Below are 20,389 nucleotides of genomic sequence, written 5' to 3'. Positions count from 1 at the left end.
GTTATAGTCTGCACTGAGGACACAAGCTATTTGGACTGAGGAGGCCTAATTCACTGCATTTGGTGGGGTCAACCAAATCTATCTCTGAATAATTTTTAAAGATTAGAACTCTGTCAAAATTGAGAATAAAATCTTATCAAATAACTGAAATCTACTTTAACCCTTTAAGCTCTGAAGGTGTTTTTAAAGATTCCCTGTTTCAGTGGCATACCCAAAATTAAAGGTTTGTAACTTTACCAAAAAAAACAACAACAAAAAAAAACAAGGAGGGTCAAGTGTTTGGTATAATTGAAAAGAAAACTTTTCAAATGTTTTAATGATATAGGTTGATACATTCTGAGACTCTCAGCCTAAGAAATTGCTGAAAAGTACTTTTCTTCTTATTTGTCTTATTTGACATTATATATCTCTGGGTGTAAATAAAGTGGCTCCGAAAACTGCTTTTGTTTTGTTCTCAATCATGTCAAATGTGTCTGAGAAATTTTTTGTGTTGATACGACAAAGCAATCCAAAGTTATAGCATTACAAAAATAATTTATCATAATGTCCAAAAACGTCTCCATGTTTCCAAAAGCATATCCAAACAAATAAAACATAATAATTGTACATAAGAACTAATTACACACGCAAACATAACAATGATTAAAGCATAGCATGCAGACTTGATTTTAGTAATGAGATTTCACAGAATGAGTTTCATTCTGTGCCATTTGAGTCATGTACTTGGTGCCATCTCCTGGTGGCCATATGTAACATTGTGCTTCATTGGATTATCTAATGATCATAATGGTCATAATGCCTGCATTCACTGGAAAGTAGAGCTTCTAAGCTTTCAAACGATACCTATTTTGTGTTGATCAAGACTGTCGGGCCAATCTGAGCTTAAAGGGTTAACACACTATATTAGAATCACTTTGATCATTTTGACAAAATTCCACAGCAACTGACTTTAGACTCTAGAAAAATGATCTATAGTGCAATGAACTATAACATTACTATTTCAGAATAGAGTTGCACACTTTTGTGCCAATAAAGATGTCATGATAAAAGTATTCAGACATAATTTGAAACACATCACACAATACTTCAAGCCCTTTCTCTTAATGTAGTAGAAAACCATTTTAATGCCACCCTTTACATACAGTATTCAGAGTGCTACTGTTTATCTGAACAAATACAGTTATGCCATGTTCAATCAAAGACCCGCAAGCACACTTGAAGTTTGCCAGTATGCACACACTCACTGGCAGTGAGGCACACATGCACTTATTCTCAAGCTTTTCGAAATTTGCTGTCTGCCTATTGTTGTTTTATGCAAAAAGACTGAGTCTGGATAGGACACACAGAGGGCCTTATGCAAATCATCTGTCTATCGGCTTGTGTGCGATACTGAAGTGGTGAATACTCTTCTACTAACCCACTTTGTTAAATGTCTAAGTTTCTCTGTACCTTTTCCATACAGGTTTACTGAGTTTCTCATTGAAGATTTAAGATAGAAAAGAACAAGGAAAATAATCTGGAAAGCAACAGCGTTGGATGTTTTCCTGCTATAAAGGTAAGTGTAGAAGTACTTTTCAAAAGTTCATGGCAATTTACAAATACTGCTTTGATTCGCAGATGCCTTTTGTCTTCTCAAGCAGGGACCGTTTTGTGGAATCATATTGTTTTGCATTGTACCTGTTCACAGCAGACTATATTGACAGATTTAAATGTTTTTGACTAGAAGAGATTAGGGTGGAGTGACAGAGTGATTGTGGTGAATGGGGATACCCTTGCTCTTATGAATATTACAACAAGTTCTTTACATAAAGGAGACCATTTGAAAGTTGGACACATTAGAATAAACCTCAAGATCATTTTACTGGCTGGGCCATACCATGAATTGCCCCAGTGTCTGCATAAAGTTGTGATCCTGTAGGAAAATCAGCTGTATTTATCATTACAGATATTAAGATGAGCACAGACGCTGTTGAACAGACGGAATCTCAGCATGAACAAGCTGGTAAGGAGCCTTTTCACTCTCGGGAATATTGCCAAACGTTGATATTTCACCTTTGGAATGGTAAAATTTCCTCTTCACAAATGTGTGTGGCATTTAAATGTAAATAGCGTGTAATATGCACAGAGTTGTTTGTTGTTTTTCTACTTGTCCTATTAAATGCTGTAAAATTAACATCAACTATGTGTAAGTTAACAGCACATTACTGGGGAAAATGACATTTATAAGGAAAATTCACTTCTGCTAGGTTAAAATGTTTTGTTCTATACATTTTAAACATAATTTGATTTATTTTAAATATAAATTAATATATTTGATTTTATATACATCATTGGCACAGATTATTTTCCTTGTTTTTATTTTAAAATTGTTTCTTTTCTAGTTATTTACCTTTTTTTTTTCTTTTTTTTTTTACTTTATTAAGTATGGTTAAATGTGAAAATGGCTTTTTGATTCAGCTTAACCTGTAGTTGAAATGAGGATCATACATTTCATGAAGTGCCAGTTTGTGGTTATTACCCAAACTTTAACTCATTGTGTTGATGTGACACTGGTCACGCTCTCAGGTTAGTCTGTGCAAATGGCTTTATGCCACCCTTAGCATGTGAAATGGAATTCTAACTATTTTTTTTTACCTTTCATCTTTAATCCAAGATATAATTTCAAAAAGATTAGAAAAGGTTGCTACATTTGTTTCCTAATTACATTAAAAGCAGTTGGTTTTAAGATGAGTGTTTAGGTGTGAGATGCATACAGCTTGATGGATGTGAAGTGTACCAGGATGTATGTGGGGGTTTGTTTGCAGTGAAGCGCTCAGAGCCTTAGGCGATACTGAATCATGGTCCGGTTACAATGGCTTCTGTGCGGAACAGTCTTGCCGAAATGAGGAACAATAGAAAAATGAGGATTCAGAGAGAGCAGAGTATTGTCTCTGAATGATAAATATATATTTCACTGATGTTTTGTCACCTTTGTGGTGTGTGAAGTGTTTGGGTATGGATTAGGATTCGGTTAAGTCCTATCAGATGTCCCGTCAGTTCATGTGATGTCTCCAAATATTTGGATTGCATTTGTGTTGCTCATGTTTACAAATAGTCTTAATACTTGTAAAGCCTAAAACTAATGAAAAGAAACCAGTTTTTTATTTTCACAGTCCATGATCAGTGGTTTTATGATGTTTTATTGTTTTGGACATGTCAAAATAATATGTATAATCAGTTATGCCACATTCTCAACAAATTAGCAAATACAGCACATGACATGTGATGCCCATTACGATCACAAAAGTTTGGCACATAATTTGATATGATGTCAATAAAATACAGGAAAAGGCCAAAGCTGGTTTTATAATAATAATCTCATTTAAAGGTGTGTATGTGTGATGGTAGGAGATGCACCTGGAGGTCTGTAAGTATTCAAATGTGAAGGCCTCTAAAGGTTGCCGTGGAAACCGGCTCATTTGCATGATCTGATGATTTCCATACTGGAAGTTTGGCTCGGGAGAAGAGTAGATTTCCATATTGTGGAATGACTGAGTGCTGTTCTAACCACAGCCTCATAGAGCTCGATTTGAATTTCAAATGAAGTGAGATTACCTGGTATTGACGACATTTGAACCCCCTCCTCACCCTCCTTACTCAGTTTAATGGAGCTTTTGGGGGTTTGTTTTATGGTATGGACTATTATAGGAGATGAAAAGCCCTTGAATGACATTAAGATAAAAGCTTAAATGAAAACGGAAACATGATGTAAAATGATTGTCTGAGCGGGCTGATCCAACTTTACACCCATCATGTGAGTGGCAGACAAAATGTCAATACGTAACTCTCAGTGCGATGCTAAGTGTGATTATTATTGGGTTTTTTTCTAGATATTGAACAAAATGGCATTGACTTCACCAGACAAGTAAGTACACACATTTTATAAACCTTAAAGCAGTATTTTCCAAACTTTTTCTGCCATGACACACTTTTTACAGGAAGAGAGAGGAAAAAACTGGCAGTTGCTTTGATAGAAGAAAGTAATAAAAGGACTCATTTATGTTTAGGTCTAAGCGTTTTCTTGGTGAATTTAAATTAGTTCAATGACTGGGGTCTCTGATACTTGGAAACGATAAGGTAATATTTAATTAAAAGAACATTTAATGTCTCTTCACAAATTTGGACAGTTTTTAAATATTTCTTGTTGCTTAGTTCTCTCAAAGACATTATTGGTGAAGCAAAAACGTGTGTGTGAAAAACACTTTGGTGTAAAGTGGCGTCACTTCATAGACTTCAATGTATTCTGCAGCGCTGACACGAGTCGTGTGAAAGCCCCTTAACGTGTATAAACATCACTCACTTTTACACATTAATCGTAGCTCTTCCACCCTTTTCTCTCCTTGATGAACAAGGAAGACAAAAGATGCCGAAGTGAACGAACAACATGCCCCTCTCATTCAGTCGGACGGTACATGTCCCAGGACATTCAGCTTGTTTACAAATGAGAAGTTTCACGAGTGCCTCTTCTTCAGAGTTCAAGCTCCATTCCTGTCAGACACAGATTCACTGTGCACGCAGTGTGTGATTGGCCGTAGCTGTAACCAATCAAGCGATCTACCTCAGTAGGACTGCGGTTGCCAAGCACGCGACTGACTACTGCTGTAAGCAATCAAGCGGGAGTCCGACCCCAGATAATTTTTTATTTTTTTTGTCTATGCACAAAAGGACATGTTAGGCAAAAAAGCCCCATTACCATCAACTTTCATTTTATGAAAAAAAAAAAATGCACTGAAAGTGAATGGTGACTGAGGCTAACAATTTGCTTAACATCTCCTTTCATGTTCCATGGAAGAAAGAAATGGTAAGAAAGAAATTTACCACAATGGTAATGGGAAAAAAGTTAATACGGGTTCAGAACAACATGAGGGTGAGTCATTGATGACTGAACTTAAATTTTTGGGTGAACTTTCCCTTTAAATGTAACATTTTGGCGTTCAGAGCACTGTTTAGTGTATTGGCACTCATGGGTTGAAGGGTAAACAGTCTGAACGACTCTCATTTAAGTACAGATCTTTTATAATGCTACACAGGACATTTCAGCCATAACGAATATAATTCATCAGCCCTTCACATCAGCCTGTCACACAATATTGTCTTGACGACAGTGAAAAGTTTTGTGTACAGGAACTAGCTTCAAGCTCATAAGGACATTTGCATACTCCGCCTGTGGGAAGGGAAGGGATGTTTGTTAAAGCCCTCTCCCGTAGAACAAGTCAAGCAACCTTACTGGTCTCTGAGTACACACAATGAGTGCATGTATTCACACACACATATACACGCTTGAGGACCACAATACAAATTGTAATGACTCCACATCTTGATATTATTTAAGTCACTAACAATCACTTGATGCATGATAACACTTCCAGTACAATTTGATTCCCGAAATAATTACTTCTTTTGAATCAACAGCACAACACATAGGGTGCTTCCGGTATAGTCTGATCCCGAAAGAACCATTCTAATGAGCTGGATCTTTTGAATCTACAGAGTGAAACATACAGCGCTTCCAGTATAAAAGTAATCTTATACTGATGTGCAAGTTATGAATGTCCAACTCAAAATTAAATAAGAACTGTTGAAGTCTCACAAGCCTGAAGTACAACATAAGGCTACAAAACACAGTCTAAACTGTCTCTGGAACTGTTTATTTAATGATGACCAGTGTCTCTATTAAATCAAGCAGTGCAGTTACTGACTGGTTGTTCATATGACAATGTATAATTAAAGATACACAAGTTTTGTTGTAATAAATAAATAATAAATGAATTAATGAAATATGCCATCACATTTCGTGTTGGTTTAGATTTCTTTATTCAAAATAGAGTAAGGATCTATTATTGGATTTTATTTATGTCTCTAAAAAGTCTACAAACACATCTTTTACAAGAACTGTATTACATTTATTTCTGATTTGTTATATCTGCTCTGTGCAAATCTGAAATGATCTCATTATTTGGTAACAGACAGCAGAGGGTAGTAAATGCAGTAAGAATTGCATTTCTCATTTCTAAAAAATTCTTTAAAAAAAAAAAAAGTATTAAAAGAATTACTGGAATTGTCACTGGAACCGTTAAGGAACCGGAATCATTAAGAGGAATCGGAACCGGAATCGTATAATTCCTTACGATTCCCAACCCTATACGAGACTTGGTGACTTTTTGTCCATTTCATATCTGAACATACACAAAAAAACTTGTTGATTTGATCATTCAAAGTGACAGAAATAAAGTTACACTTGTACTGTTCCCAGTTAAAAGTGACCGCCATAGGAAATGAATGGAAAACACAAAAAATCTGATTATTGTTTTTTGTATTTATATATTTTTGCAGAATTCATTATATAAAATAAAAATAAAAATAAAAAACAATGCAGAAAAAAATACACACAGACATGAAGGGGTGAGACTACCAAACATGCGCACACACACACACACACACACACACACACGCACACACACATATACATTAATCTTGCTACAACCAGGGATAAATAAGGTGCACACAGATCAAAGTCATACAGATCAAAGGGAAAATTTACACTGTTTGTAACACCATGTTCAGGGTTGACTATAATTATATTGCATTTTTGCATAAACTGACAGAAATAACCTCAAACAAACCAAACAAAATGCTAAACTTAGACAAAAGTAGTCTTTGATAATGTTTAAACATATATCTAAATGCAGAACTTGACAAAATCTAAAAATAATCTTCTCTTCAACCAGGGATGAATCTGCAGCCGTCTAGTGTTTATACTTGTAATTTCGTCTGGTTTTCATATATAAATCATAAGGTCTAAATACCCAGAAACCCACTCAAAATGCACAACTCTAGTCCTTTTACATGTTTGAAGTTATAGTTGTTACATTTCTTTCATAGAAATTAAAACAATTACACTCTTAATGTTTCCGGTCACTTTTGACCGGAAACAACTGTAATGTGATTCAATAATGAACAAGGCATAAGAGTTAAATAGAACCGCTCTTATAAGCGTCTGAATTGAATTGGTAGACATCATGATCAGCTGAGCATCAGCTTGACTAGCGTGACCTGCCTGAACTGACGCTATGCATAATTTTGTTAAATATTTTGCTTGAAAAAGAAATGCCAATTGGTTGGTCATATTTTGCAAAGATATTCATACATTTATAAGTGTGGCTTAATTGTCCAAATACTTCATGAGTTTAACAAAACCGTTTGTTTTGTCTTTAGATAAAGACAGAAAACCTGAATGATTCACCGCACTCTGGATCATCACACAAGACATGCCACTTAACTCAGGGATCACCAGTGCCCAGTGGGCAGCATACTGGGGTATGTCTTGATTAACTTTAGCCATAGAGAATCTGAGCTTGGCACACTGATCAAATCTCACAAAATCAGTCAAGAGCATATCTAGGTTATGTTTAAACCCAAAAGTTAAAAGAAAGAACTTATATTTTGCTTCAGGAAAAAGAATTGTGACATTAGTTTCATGACATTTAAGCATATTTCCTACCCCAATCCTCATTACCCTAATGCAAATAATCCAATTCACCACAACAGATCATTTTCTTAATGTTAAAGCGAATGCGTCCCCACCCACGGGCCTGACGTCACTTTGCTTACATTCGTTCACATTTACTACTGTATACAATATAGTCTACTGTCCAAAAATGTGAATAATTTTGACTTATACATACAGAATTATACATCTGTATATTTTTCAACATTATTAACACTTTTTGACAGTACACTACAGTATATAGTATATGTGAATGAATGTAAGCAAAGTAACCAGTAACAGCTTGCGACCACAGATATTGGTGGGGGGTGGTTTTATTCATTTTTTTTTTTTTTTTTTTTTTTTACATTATTCAACTTGTTCAACTCATTATTCAAATGCAAAGACACAATATGTGGCGTCCTTGTATTATTTCACCACAATGCAGCACCCTAACATAATGTTAATGTTAATATTCTAAGTAAGAACACTTTATCTTAAAATGTTGACTTGTTGCAGATCAAAATCTAAATCAAAATGTTATTTTATAATGTTTAGTGTTGTTGAAGAACAGGAGAGGGAGAGAAACAGAACTATTTATACATGCCATTTGCACGTTTCCACAGTACTAAAAAACGAAATGCTTTATAATGATAATAATGTTTTAAATCACAGCAAATTTAAAACAGAAAGTTTCAAGAGCAAAGGCTTTTTGACACAATTTGTCATCATATAAAACATACAATGTCTCATCACATACCCTTAACTTTTGATTGCCAAACTTGGTCTTCAGGACCAAGTTGTTTGATGGTCAATTTGTCTTGAATTTGCAATAGAAATGGCACACGGTTAAGCTTCAACAGGTTAATCAATACTTTGTTTTTTGAGGGGAAAAAAAATCTAAAATCCTTAAAACAAGATGAATTTACTTGAGAAGCAAAATGATGTATGAAAATAAGACTTGTTTCCAGAAAATATATCTTGAATTGAGTTTATTCTTCTTACCCCACTGGTTTTTTCTTCTTGTTTTAAGCATAAACCCCAAAAAATACACACAATTTTGCCTCTCAGGTATGTTTATCTAGTTTTAAGGATGTGTATACTGAAAAACAAGAAAAACTGATTAAGAAAATAATTGTTGCTCTCGTGTGGGTGATTATCATGAAACCTGTCAAGAAAATGTCCCATTTTCCTGGCAGGTTTTGTGAGAATCACCCATTTGTGTTCTCATTACTAAAATGTGAAATATATATATACATATATTATTTCAATTGTTAATTATTTATACATCATTGTAGCATTTGTTCTACTGATTTGATGCTGATTTAATAATTGTATTACAGTATATTTTTGAGAATCTAATGAGAAAAATGGGGTGTGTGGCATTGACATGTTTTTGTGAGATTCACCCCACTAATATTGTGACATTGCAAAAGAAGAATGTGGTGTAATTGTGGGGGGGTGGCTGGTGTTTTTAGGAGCTGTCCTCCCTGCACCCTCTGCCCCAGCTCGTCCTCATGCCTGGATCTCACTTGTCCTCCCCTTCATCATTTCTACTCTCTCAGGCCCAATCCGGACACCAAGGTCAGTGGATATAACTGATCATATTAGGGTGATCTTGTTCATCAGTGTGCTTCATTGACAATATTTCTTTGTCTGCTTGAACTACAGAAGTGTTTATATACATTACTGTTTTCCACAGCACTGCTGCAGCCCAATCTGCTTTCCTTGCCATCTCAGTCCCAAACAGGACTCCTACCACACCAGCCCGGACTAGCACTCACTCCTCAGGTAAACTACAGCCTAATGTAATGTTGGATTATTTATTTAAAGGTGCAAAGTGTCATTTCTTGGCCTCTAGCAGCAGAATTGCAAAAATACTACTTCCCCATCTGCTATTGTGCAGTGAAACAGAACTCACGCTGTGGTTCTGCTTAAACAAACAGACCAGTGTTGCCATGGAGAGAGTGTTTACATTTTTAAGGGAAATCAATCAAGAAATGTCTTGCTTACACAGTAGTTGTCTCTGCAAATTAAAATGGGATATGAGAAATTATTTTCACATGCACAATTACATGCAGCACCTTTAAATAGCATATTAAGTAAAGAGTACAGTGGTGGTCCCATGGTATAAGGATATGTACCATGGTACTACTCGCCATATTTATATGTGCTTTTATACATCGCATACCAATATTCATGGTTCAAAGAACACCATGGTACTATAATCATGGTAATGTACAAAAAATATGCTATAGTACAATTTTGTAAGGGCACAAAAAATGAGAAAACAACAAAAGAGGGCATCAATAAAAAGAAAGAATAAGGCAAATAAACAGAAAGCAGGTTAGCAAATAAAGGAAACTGAAAGAGTTAATGTCTGATTACCCAGACTAATACTTTTACATTTCCCACAAGGCAATGGGCAGGACTGGTCTGGCTGGCTCTTCTATGGATGGACATCTGGACATGTCCCACCTACAGGTCCCTAAACACATGGGTTCACAGCAGGACGAGCCCAGTGACCTGGAGGAACTGGAACAGTTTGCTAAAGCCTTCAAACAGAGGCGCATCAAACTAGGCTTTACTCAGGTAATGCTTTGTTTCTGATTTTAAAAACAGTTCGCTGTATATTTTATAGTTTTGTTAATTTAATTTAATAGTTTATTTTATATTATATATTATAATAATACTTAAAAAATTTATGTTTAATAATTTAAATATAATAAATCATATTTAAATAATTACATTTAATAAAATAATTATTATGTATATACTATTATCTATAACTATCAATAATAATAATTATTATTAGCTTGCCTAATATTATAGCTATATTATAATAATAATAATTTAAATATCAATTAAATATAATAAACAAATAATGAAATATAATGATAATTTTTATTATTTATATATTATTATTTATTATTATCAATAATAATTAACTTCTTAATAATAATTATTGAATTTTTTTCAACATCTATTGAATATCCTTACATTTTAATTTACTCAAGGACCGTTATATCTTTAATCATGTTAATATTATTTCTAAATGTATGTTATTACCTTAGATTTTTTAAAATTTGTTTCTACTTATTACATCATCTTCAGTGTAAATAGATTACTGTACAAATTACTCTGTCTGAAAAGTAATTGCATTACTTATTACTAATTACTTTCTAAAACCCTTATCAACCTCGACCAGATGGAAAATACAAGGATAGACATGAAACTGTTCTTTTAATTCTTTCAAATAAATCATATAAAATCAAATAAATTATTCATGTACTGGTCAAAGAATTTAAGGGGGCTGCATTAAATTAGAAAACATATATTTTAACATTAGGTGTTAAATTTCGATTTTAAATTCACTGTTGTTTTATATAGAATTGTTCTATAGTCTATACAGTATTTAACACAATTATATCTGAAGTAACTGTAATTAAATTACTACAAAATTAAGAATAATCCTTTACTTTTTTCAATAAAAAAAAGTAATTTAATTACAGTAATGAATTACTTGGTAATGCATTACACCCAACACTGCAGCTGATATTCAACAAGCAAAACTGGAATTCATAGTAGCCTGTATTCACTGCGCAAACTCATCTCTGATGTTTTTCCAGGGTGACGTGGGTCTGGCAATGGGAAAACTTTATGGAAATGACTTCAGTCAGACTACCATCTCCCGCTTTGAGGCACTCAATCTGAGTTTTAAAAACATGTGCAAGCTCAAGCCCTTGCTGGAAAAGTGGCTGAGTGATGCAGGTGTGTGCTGCTGCCCTCTTGTGGACACAACTCACTTATTTTAAAGGAACAGTTCATCCAAAATGAAAACTCTGACGTTTGACTCACCCTCATGTTGTTGCAAACCTGTATGACTTTTTTCTTTCTTTTGTGAAATACAAAAGGAGATGTTAGGCAGAATGGTAGAAAAAAGATGCAATGAAAAAGAATGGCGACTGAGGCTGTCCATCCCTAAAATTCTGCTTAACATCTCCCTATGTGTTCAACGCAAGAAAGAAAATGTCATACAGGTTTGGAACAACATGAAGGTGAGTAAATGATGACAGAATTTACATTTTTGAGTGAACTACAGTTTTCTATTAACCTTTGGTTATTGGACATCACTGAAATTCCTGTGATATTAAACTGTCATGTCCCGCTCCTCAGAGAACTCTCCATCTGATTCAATGACCGGCCCCGCCACCTTACCGCCACTTATGGAGGGTTATGGGAGAAAGAGGAAAAAGAGAACAAGCATCGAAACTAACATCAAGCTTACACTAGAGAAACGCTTCTTAGATGTGAGTTTGCAATTTTTACTTCTCTTATTATGTTCCATTCACTTATAGCACATATGAGTACATATGACAAGCATAGTTTTTTTTTTTTTTTGTCGGGCGTGACATATTGAGGGGTTCATCTCTTTTGTTTAAATAACCAATTAGTTTACCTAAGTCACAGTCATTAACCATGATTTGCTTAGTTGTTATTACTAGTCAACCTAACCCTAACCCTAACCCATTCCGGGGGGATGGGGGAGGTAAGAGTCCCAGTTTGTTAGTAGCGCCCCCTGCTGGCTATGACATAATTGCACACTTTCAACCCTGTGCAGAACCCAAAGCCAAACTCTGAAGAGATCACACTCATCTCAGAGCAGCTGGCCATGGAGAAGGAAGTGGTGCGGGTTTGGTTCTGCAACCGGAGACAGAAGGAAAAGAGGATATACTGTCCAGTCTCCACATCACCTATAAAGTCTCATAACTACAACCCTCGCCTGGTGAGTCTCAGCAATATGACATACATACACTGTACATTATTGAATGAGCTGGATGTCTGTCTGCTGCCACTCATCTACTGTCATAAAGCTGTCTACAGTCTACTTTTCCACTAATTTAGTTCCTTTCTTGTTTCAGCCTTCAACTTCCAGATCATTTAGTCCACTTGCTTCTGGAGGTGGTGAGTATTGAGACAATCCACACTGTTGCCAGTTTATGAAACAAATAAGTATTTTGGGGGGCATTTAAAATGTTGATGTGAAATTTCTCCTGCAGTGTCATCAAGCTCCTCCCCCGGCAGCCCGGGTCGAGGCTCCTCCCCCAACACTCTGTCCACCACATCCAGTCCACTGACATCACAGGGGGTCAACCAGACTTTCAACTCCACAGGGTAAAATACTATCAAACACCGTAAATTTACATTTCCTTTTTCAAATGATAAGATCATTCAGCTGTCAGAACTCTTAAAGGAATAGTTCGCTCAATAATGAAATGCATCTACTCATCCTCATGTCGCTCAAAACAGATGATTCTCTTTTTCTGTGAACACAAAAGGAGTTAGAGTTTACATTTGTTGTATAGATAAAAGGAGCTGACTCTCACTGAATGGAAAAGAGCAGCCTGGACATTCAGCTAGATCCAACCTGAGTTGGCTTGTACAAAAACGTATGACTTTTACTCCCACAGAGAAAAATAAAACGAACCAATGAATAATGTTATTATGATTTTTTCTATATTTAACCCCTAACCGAAACCTAACCATACCCAAACACTAAACCTAATCATGATTTTAATAGGAAAATAACTGTAGTATAAAATGGAAAAAAGAAGACATCGAGTTTGGAACGAGACAAGGGAAGTGTATTACAGGTTATTGACATACTCATTGACATGAGAAACCAAATTTGTTCACAAATGTTCCTTTCTTAAAATAAAGTGTAGGATAGGAGGCAAGCTAAAATGTGGCGCCTGTATTGTATCGATTAGAAATTCTGTTTTTTTTGATTGGTTGAAACTATGAAAATGAAAGTCATACCTTTTCATATGAGCCATATCTTTCGATTTCCCCATCTTGAACAAATTATTAAGAGTTGTCATATCATATGTTGGCCAGATCAGTGGTTCTGGTGGGTCGCAGACAGCAGTGAAAAAAAAAACAACGCTAAATGCAAACAATAAAATGCAACTAACCAAATATTAATGTATAGTTAGCAGCCTGATCTCATGAAAATTATGTGACAGTGGCAACATTTTGGCAAAATGAAATAACATGCTTCATTTCATGCTTGGCTGCAGTTTCTCAGTGAAATGCCCAGAGGGGGGCGCCAAAAGCGAGTAAATTGGTGCAGTAATTAGACGAGGTTTTTAAGGTGAATATTGGATGGAGGTTTAAATGAGTAAAACGTAACTTCCTAACCTAAAACTTTACCCTAAACCTAACCAATAGTGTCCTAAAAGCAAATGAGATTTGAACAAAACAGACATCCTTACCCTAAAGGCCCCAGCACACATACAAAGTGCTTTTTTGTTCTTCACTCAGAGCCAAAAAGATGTTCGAAACAGCTGAGCAATGACATAATGTTTGCAAACGTTCAGACACCCGCCACTCTGCTGTGAGAGGCGTTTTGAAGTACATTTAAATATGTTAAAATGTGTTATCAATGACTTCATGAGTAAAATTCACACGAGATTAGTAAAAGATGCTTTTTAACCACTCGAAGATGATTTAAAGTAATATATATGCAATAGAAAATGTGCAATTTGTCTTGTTTACATTCTGAATTCATAGCGCTAATATGCTAACATGCTATACGCAGTCATAATATGCACAAGTTACACTCTGTTTTTGTAATTTATGATGACACTGATACTACTGCAAAGACTGGTGTATAAAAGAGTGTTAATGTTAAGAATATAGACAAAAGAATGATAAGAGGGACATACCTTACTATGGGCAAATGTGTGAATGGCTTTCGACTGCAGAAGATACATGAATGAAGCAGCATATTAGAGTGAACAGGCACTTTGGAGTATTTGAGAAGATTTGATTCATTTTGTAGACTTATTAAACAAAAAGAAATGCATGACATGCTCTCGTACAATGTCTCTACACAAACGATTGTACAGATGTAGGTAAATTTGCACCAGGTTGCTAGTAACTATGCACTCCGTTGTGTGTTCACGTTGACTGATCTTGACTGACTGATCAGGAATTAGTTGTCGGCCTCAATGTAGGTGGAGTTTCAGGTCATACCTACCGGTGATGTGGACCAATGGCAGTATGAAGGTGTTTAACAGCCAATAAGTTTACCTTCAAGATCGCCTAGGTGAGCTGTTACAAACAACCAAAACAAACTCAAAAACACCTTTTTGGCCAGATTTTGTTCTAAATGACCTCAAACCCATTTGTTAGGCTTTTACACCCATGCAGAGGCCTTTAACCAAAACTTAAACCTAACCGATAGTGTGAAAAAAGCAAATGTGACATAAAAAGCACATTTTCTGAAGCAACCATGCAATTGTATGTTGCTTCTATGACACTTTCGTCTCACATGTCAGTTTGCGTGTTTGGCTGGGCTCAAACCGCAGTCTGCCAAGTCCAAAGTCCTCAAGTGAGCTATTGAGGAAGCTGATCACATTGGAATAAGTGTGTAAATGTAGGTGGTGTAGCGAATTTGGTAGTATAAATGTACACAGGATGGGTTAAAGTGCCCGCGTACCTCCACCATTATATGTAGGGAAACAGTATGTGTGAGCTAGGAATTAAATTAAACTATCCTTATTCTACATTATTATGTAAGGAAATTTATAATGGAATTAGTCGCGTTCGACAACCATTATAAATTAGATAAATGACAAATAACTAGATTATTTGTCTGAATAAAATTCTCCACCATTAAAATCGTAATACAACGTCTTGTTGTATCCACTCACAACTGCTATTGTAAGGAATTAGCTTTAATAAGGGAATTATGATTAATTCTCTTATTGGAGTAATATTATTATCATGGCTTATTGAAAATAATATTACACATATTTAGGTACAGCTTTGAAGTGAAATCTTTTAAAACAGGGATGAGATTATTTATCAAAATATACCACAGTCAAATTATCTTTAAAAGGGGAATATGAATAATTAATCATAACTCGTTATAATCAATTATAAATATTTGGATCAGTTAATAGAATTAACTTGATGTAGCTGAATTAACATTATAATCAATTAATCTGTTGATCAACTACTGATCGTCTATCAACTCTCAGAAAGGATATTTTTCGTGGCCACAGAAAAATAACTCTTTCTTAGCATGTAGCTGTGATCAAATCATTAAATTGACATTGATTTACAAGCAGACCAGAATCAACTCGCAAGAATGTACACAAAAGCTTTATTTAACTAAATCACAAACACATAACTAATCTAAACAAACACATACACACAAATCCCACATATATGGGAAATGGAAAAGTGAAAGTGAATGAAACCGGAACAGAACAGGGGAAAGAAGCTATGACAAGAGTCATTTAACCATCTGAAAGAACCATCAGTTTCTTACTTCAAAGCACCTTTGTTAACAAAGGGGTTCACAGCTTACACTAAACCTCTGTTAAGTTAGTTAATTGTATGATACTTGCAATGCCTTGGCTGTTGAGAGAGAGCCCGGATGCAGTCTCAGGAGAAAGTCTTGATGGATCCTTGAGTCGATGGTGTTGAAGTTGCAATCAATTTCTTCCGCGTTGAATGAAGAAATGATTAACTTGCGGTGTTTGTTTGACTCTGTTATGGTCAAGGAAGTTACACATGGCTTGACGTGTTTGAGGCCTGCCGGCCCGCGACCTTGCGGTCTGACCGGCTGTTTCCGGTCCTACACGAGCAGCAAACATGAGCAGAAGGGGGAAAGAGAAGAGGGAAGAGAGAGAGAGGGAGGTCACTCCGACAGTGCCCTTTAACTCCTGAGGGAGGTCACTCCTCTCAAGTTTGGCTTGACTAATGAGAAAGGTGCAATTTTCCAGCAGGAAAATTTCCTTTGTTTGGAAGCTGACTCATTTACATGATCAGAGTAAGCTAGCAGTTTGTGCCCCTTTATGCTCTGAAAAATATAACAAGCATACAATGGATGCTATAAGGGGGTGCTATACTCTAATGTTTAGGGCATCACACTAGGATTAATTTGATAGGAAGCATGATACCAGTAATTTTACATTATCTAGTGGCTCTGTCATAAAGCATGCACAAAATGGTATACAGTTCAAAAGACACTATACGAGACACAATGTCCTGAGGATATGCATGTTCGTTTATAAAACAGTTTGTCTATAAATTAATGAAGAAAAGTCTGTTTTATAGGCTTTATGTGTCTTTCCTATGGGGTAATGGAGTGAGTTTCTTCTCAGCCACATTCCTTTGCTTTTGCATGTGGCTACCTTCCCCCACCTGGAATGTCTCTGAGGTCCACTAGTTGCTGGACCAGTGTCAGCAAAGGGGGAGTAAGAGCTGATAATGATTAGTGGGAGAGCAGACATCTCGGAGTCTGCTTGGGCCTACTTGGACCTTTGCTTGTAATGGTCTTGAGACGTCTGTTGGATTATTCATTAAATAATGAATAATTGTGTGTCTGATTTGTCCAGATGCTACAGTGGGTCTGTAATACAAGGGTTAAAATGTATCGTTTTTCAAATGATGCATCATAATAAAAGTGTTTCGATATCATAACATAGCAGTGCGCATAATAAAAGTGTTTATAAAGTCATAGTCATTCGTTGTAGTTGTGATTTGTGTGAAAGTGAAGAAAAAAAAATGCACTGTTGTTGTAGTGCCTCTAGTGTTTATTTCACCAGGAAAATGCAGCAAATTGTAGAAAGCAGCACATAAAAATCAGTTTGCAATAATGTAGTTGTAGTAACGGTCATTCTATGAGACTAGGTTGATGGTTAGGATTTGCAAAATAAATAGGCTTAGCAAATTAAAAGGGAAGAGAAAACAAACGCTTTCTGCATCTTCTGTCGTTGATGTCAAACGTTGTCCGTCGATTCAAATGCACAGTAATTTGGTACAAATTCATGTCACTTGTTAGAAGCTAGCAGATGTCAGCATGAACAGGTTGTGTGACATCCTCAAAAACTATGAATAAAACCATGCAAGGTGAAATAAAAACACAGCCCAGACCATGTAACATACCAGTTCACTTGCAACAAAGGATAAACATGTTTTTTGCTGACCACAATGTGTTTTGTGCAATGAAAGAGCATGAAGCCGTAGAAATTCAAGAGACATTTAGAACCCAAAATTGTCATTTGTCTATTTCCTATTTTTGAATACTAAATTTTGATACTGTGTTGGGTCAGTTGAGAACCACTGAGCTAGAAAACTCACTTTGCATTTCATGCCAAAAAATAAATAAATAAATAAATAAATAAATCATGTGTTTTGGACAACATGAGTGTAAGTAGATGAAAACAGAATTTTTTATTTTAAGGTGAACTATCACTAAAGCTCTCAGCAAATGCCTACAACAATATTACATCTGCACTTAACATGTAGCCAGTCTCAGTAAAGGTCACATATTAATAATTTTGCTCTTCCTCAGATCCTGGTATCGCTGGAACACCGCATCTTACCACCACTGAGCAACCCCGAAGACTAACGTCCTGAGGCAACAGCCTCTGACTTCATAACTCACCAAACCAGAGAGTTCTCTGTGATAGAAGGGAAAAATATATTTTGAAATGTTTACAACCTGCACTAAACGTGGAGGCAAAACGCAGAAAACCACTGTTATGTTTCTCATGATCTGAAGTTCAAAGGCTTGTGAATAGAGCTTCAATGTTTATTACCAAAGGGAAAAAAGCACTATGCAATGGCACATTGTTTAGATATGCAATCTTACTACGAAGAAAATTATTGCTTTAATAATGCAGAACCTTTAATGGGTATGAAACCCTTTTTTGCATTCTGCTTTCACATGTGTGCCGATTTTGTTGGAAATGAAGGTTTAAATCTGGCCATTTGAATTGAGAATGATGTGAAAACCTGCACACCAAAAAATTACCTTTTAAAGACCATTGATATTTGAATGCATTGTTTACATATTGCTTTATTAGAAACATTTGTCATTGTTATTTTCAACAATGTGTAATGCGATAATTTTACAATGAAGGTGTAAATGACCATTTTAGATGCTAGTATGCAGCAATATTCTTGTCAGTTCTTGGCCCTGGTTGAGGTCAAGACTGAAACAGCTGGCTCTAATGTGTGCAGTCATTTTGAAGCAACATGTAGAGAACCTTTTCTGGTAAATATAAACAGGCCTATACAGTTTACAATTTTTAGTATATATTAAGCAAGCACCTAGTTTTGTGTTTCTAAACTTTTGTAAGGATTTCTAGCAGGGACAAACTTTTTTATATGCCTGGCATGGAAAATTTGCATTACACAATTTAACATTTTACCATTTTTGCAACGTTGTCCAAAGCATTTGAAGTTTCTTGAATTTTTTGCTTTTATTTCTAATTACTAATATTATCCAAATATTGTTTGTTTGTTTGTTCTTTGCTTTTTTAATGTGAATAAAAATGTTGTATATTTCAGAGCTGGAAAATGTTTTTCACTGTTTGACTGTTATTAAAAATGAGCACTTACGTCTTGCCACTTTTTACTATTCAGTCATGCAGTGCAGAACAACATTACTTCATACAATGCAATTATTTTGTCTTGTTTTCCAGTAAAATATCTAAAAACCTTTAAGATTTACTTTTAAAGCAAAAGGACAAAAGATATTAAATTATGTTTTCAGCGAATTAATACATATATATATATATATATATATATATATATATATATATATATATATGCAAATGGGGTAAGAAAAATAAACTAGATTAATTGTCTTACCCCATTGGGCTCATTATGCGTCATTTTCCTTCTCAAGTATCGCGGTAAGTATATATATATATATATATATAGGAGGGTTACTTTTGAAATGTATTCCACTACAGATTACAGAATACATGTTGTAAAATGTAATTTGTAACGTATTTCATTAGATTACTCAAGGTCAGTAACGTATTATAAATACTTTGGATTACTTCTTCAGCATTGGTAGATTTTTTCACTTATTTTGACTATAAAAACTCTGCCAGTACAGTAAGACAAAATACACATGTTAAAAATACATTCTCTGAAAAACCTAAATATCTTATCCAGTGTTGTTTCTAAAACAAGATAAATCTAATTGATCTTGTTTTAAGGATTTTTTAGATATTTTTATAGGAAAACAAATAAAAAATTATTATCAAGAATATGATTTTTGCCCTAATATTAAAGGTCTTACTAGAAAAAAGAAATTATGATCCAACGTGAATTTTCTTGATAAAAAAATATGATCGTGTCTGATAACATGTGCATGTAAAATGGCTAGAAATAGCATTTTAGCTTAGCGTAAAGCTGACAGTTTACACAAGCTTTATTTCTATTTCTTCTGCTCCAAACTTACTTCAAACTTACTTCTCTGTCTGCTTGTATGAATGTAACACATCATAAGAAAGTGTTTCACTGCTGTTCAAATGCACTTTGGATCACATCATTTATATGTATAAATGTTTTCCATCTGAAAGGACTAAAAATTAATATATATAATTTATTTATATATATATATATTGAATGCTACGGTTCTTCTTACTAAATATTATCACATGGCTTGCTGTGCATGACACTGCAGAGACTCCGCATGTGGAAGCTCATGCTACTCTCCGCGAACCACGCACAACTTACCACGCACCCCACTGAGAGCGAGAACCACTAATCGTGACCACGAGGAGGTTACCCCATGTGACTCTACACTCCCTAGCAACCAGGCCAATTTGGTTACTTAGGAGACCTGGCTGGAGTCACTCAGCACACCCTGGATTCAAATTCGCGACTCCAGGGGTGGAAGTCAGCGTCAATACTCACTGAGCTACCTGGGTTTGATTGACTCGATGTTCAGTGGGGGGCTATGTGGGGGTCATGCCATCTGTTGCAGGGTTCCCTGTTCTTCTATTCTATTCTATTTGCCACAGGAATGTTTGGGAATCTAAAATT

General features: G+C 35.3%; 1 protein-coding gene across 3 annotated transcripts; it reads left to right on the top strand.

Annotated features, from left to right (window-relative positions):
- Positions 1-1,356: 1,356 nt before the first annotated feature.
- pou2f3 (POU class 2 homeobox 3) lies at positions 1,357-19,045 on the top strand. 3 transcript variants are annotated; one of them, XM_051668585.1, is made up of 13 exons: positions 1,357-1,555; positions 1,946-2,002; positions 3,870-3,904; positions 7,255-7,356; positions 9,004-9,109; positions 9,228-9,316; positions 9,944-10,117; positions 11,155-11,296; positions 11,702-11,835; positions 12,147-12,311; positions 12,448-12,490; positions 12,586-12,700; positions 17,898-19,045. In XM_051668585.1, the coding sequence occupies exons 1-13, from the start codon at positions 1,537-1,539 to the stop codon at positions 17,935-17,937; spliced, it is 1,221 nt and encodes a 406-aa protein (XP_051524545.1). In that variant the 5' UTR covers positions 1,357-1,536; the 3' UTR covers positions 17,938-19,045. The 3 variants fall into 3 exon arrangements, with proteins under 3 accessions (XP_051524545.1, XP_051524554.1, XP_051524562.1); XM_051668594.1 differs by lacking the exon at positions 3,870-3,904 and having other exon boundaries at positions 1,360-1,555; positions 17,898-19,043; XM_051668602.1 differs by lacking the exons at positions 1,357-1,555; positions 3,870-3,904 and having other exon boundaries at positions 1,856-2,002; positions 17,898-19,043.
- The last annotated feature ends 1,344 nt before the right edge of the window (positions 19,046-20,389 follow it).

This window comes from Myxocyprinus asiaticus, chromosome 3 (assembly GCF_019703515.2).
Source record: "Myxocyprinus asiaticus isolate MX2 ecotype Aquarium Trade chromosome 3, UBuf_Myxa_2, whole genome shotgun sequence".
Lineage (NCBI taxonomy): Eukaryota > Metazoa > Chordata > Actinopteri > Cypriniformes > Catostomidae > Myxocyprinus > Myxocyprinus asiaticus.
The sequence above is the reverse complement of the archived record's forward strand: the minus strand, read 5'-3'. Positions and strand labels throughout refer to the sequence as shown.

Excerpts from the sequence above, each read along its gene's own strand:
- pou2f3 (XM_051668585.1), top strand. Across the intron at positions 3,905-7,254 it reads GCATTGACTTCACCAGACAA|ATAAAGACAGAAAACCTGAA; the intron begins GTAAGTACACAC and ends TTTTGTCTTTAG. Across the intron at positions 9,110-9,227 it reads GGCCCAATCCGGACACCAAG|CACTGCTGCAGCCCAATCTG; the intron begins GTCAGTGGATAT and ends TGTTTTCCACAG.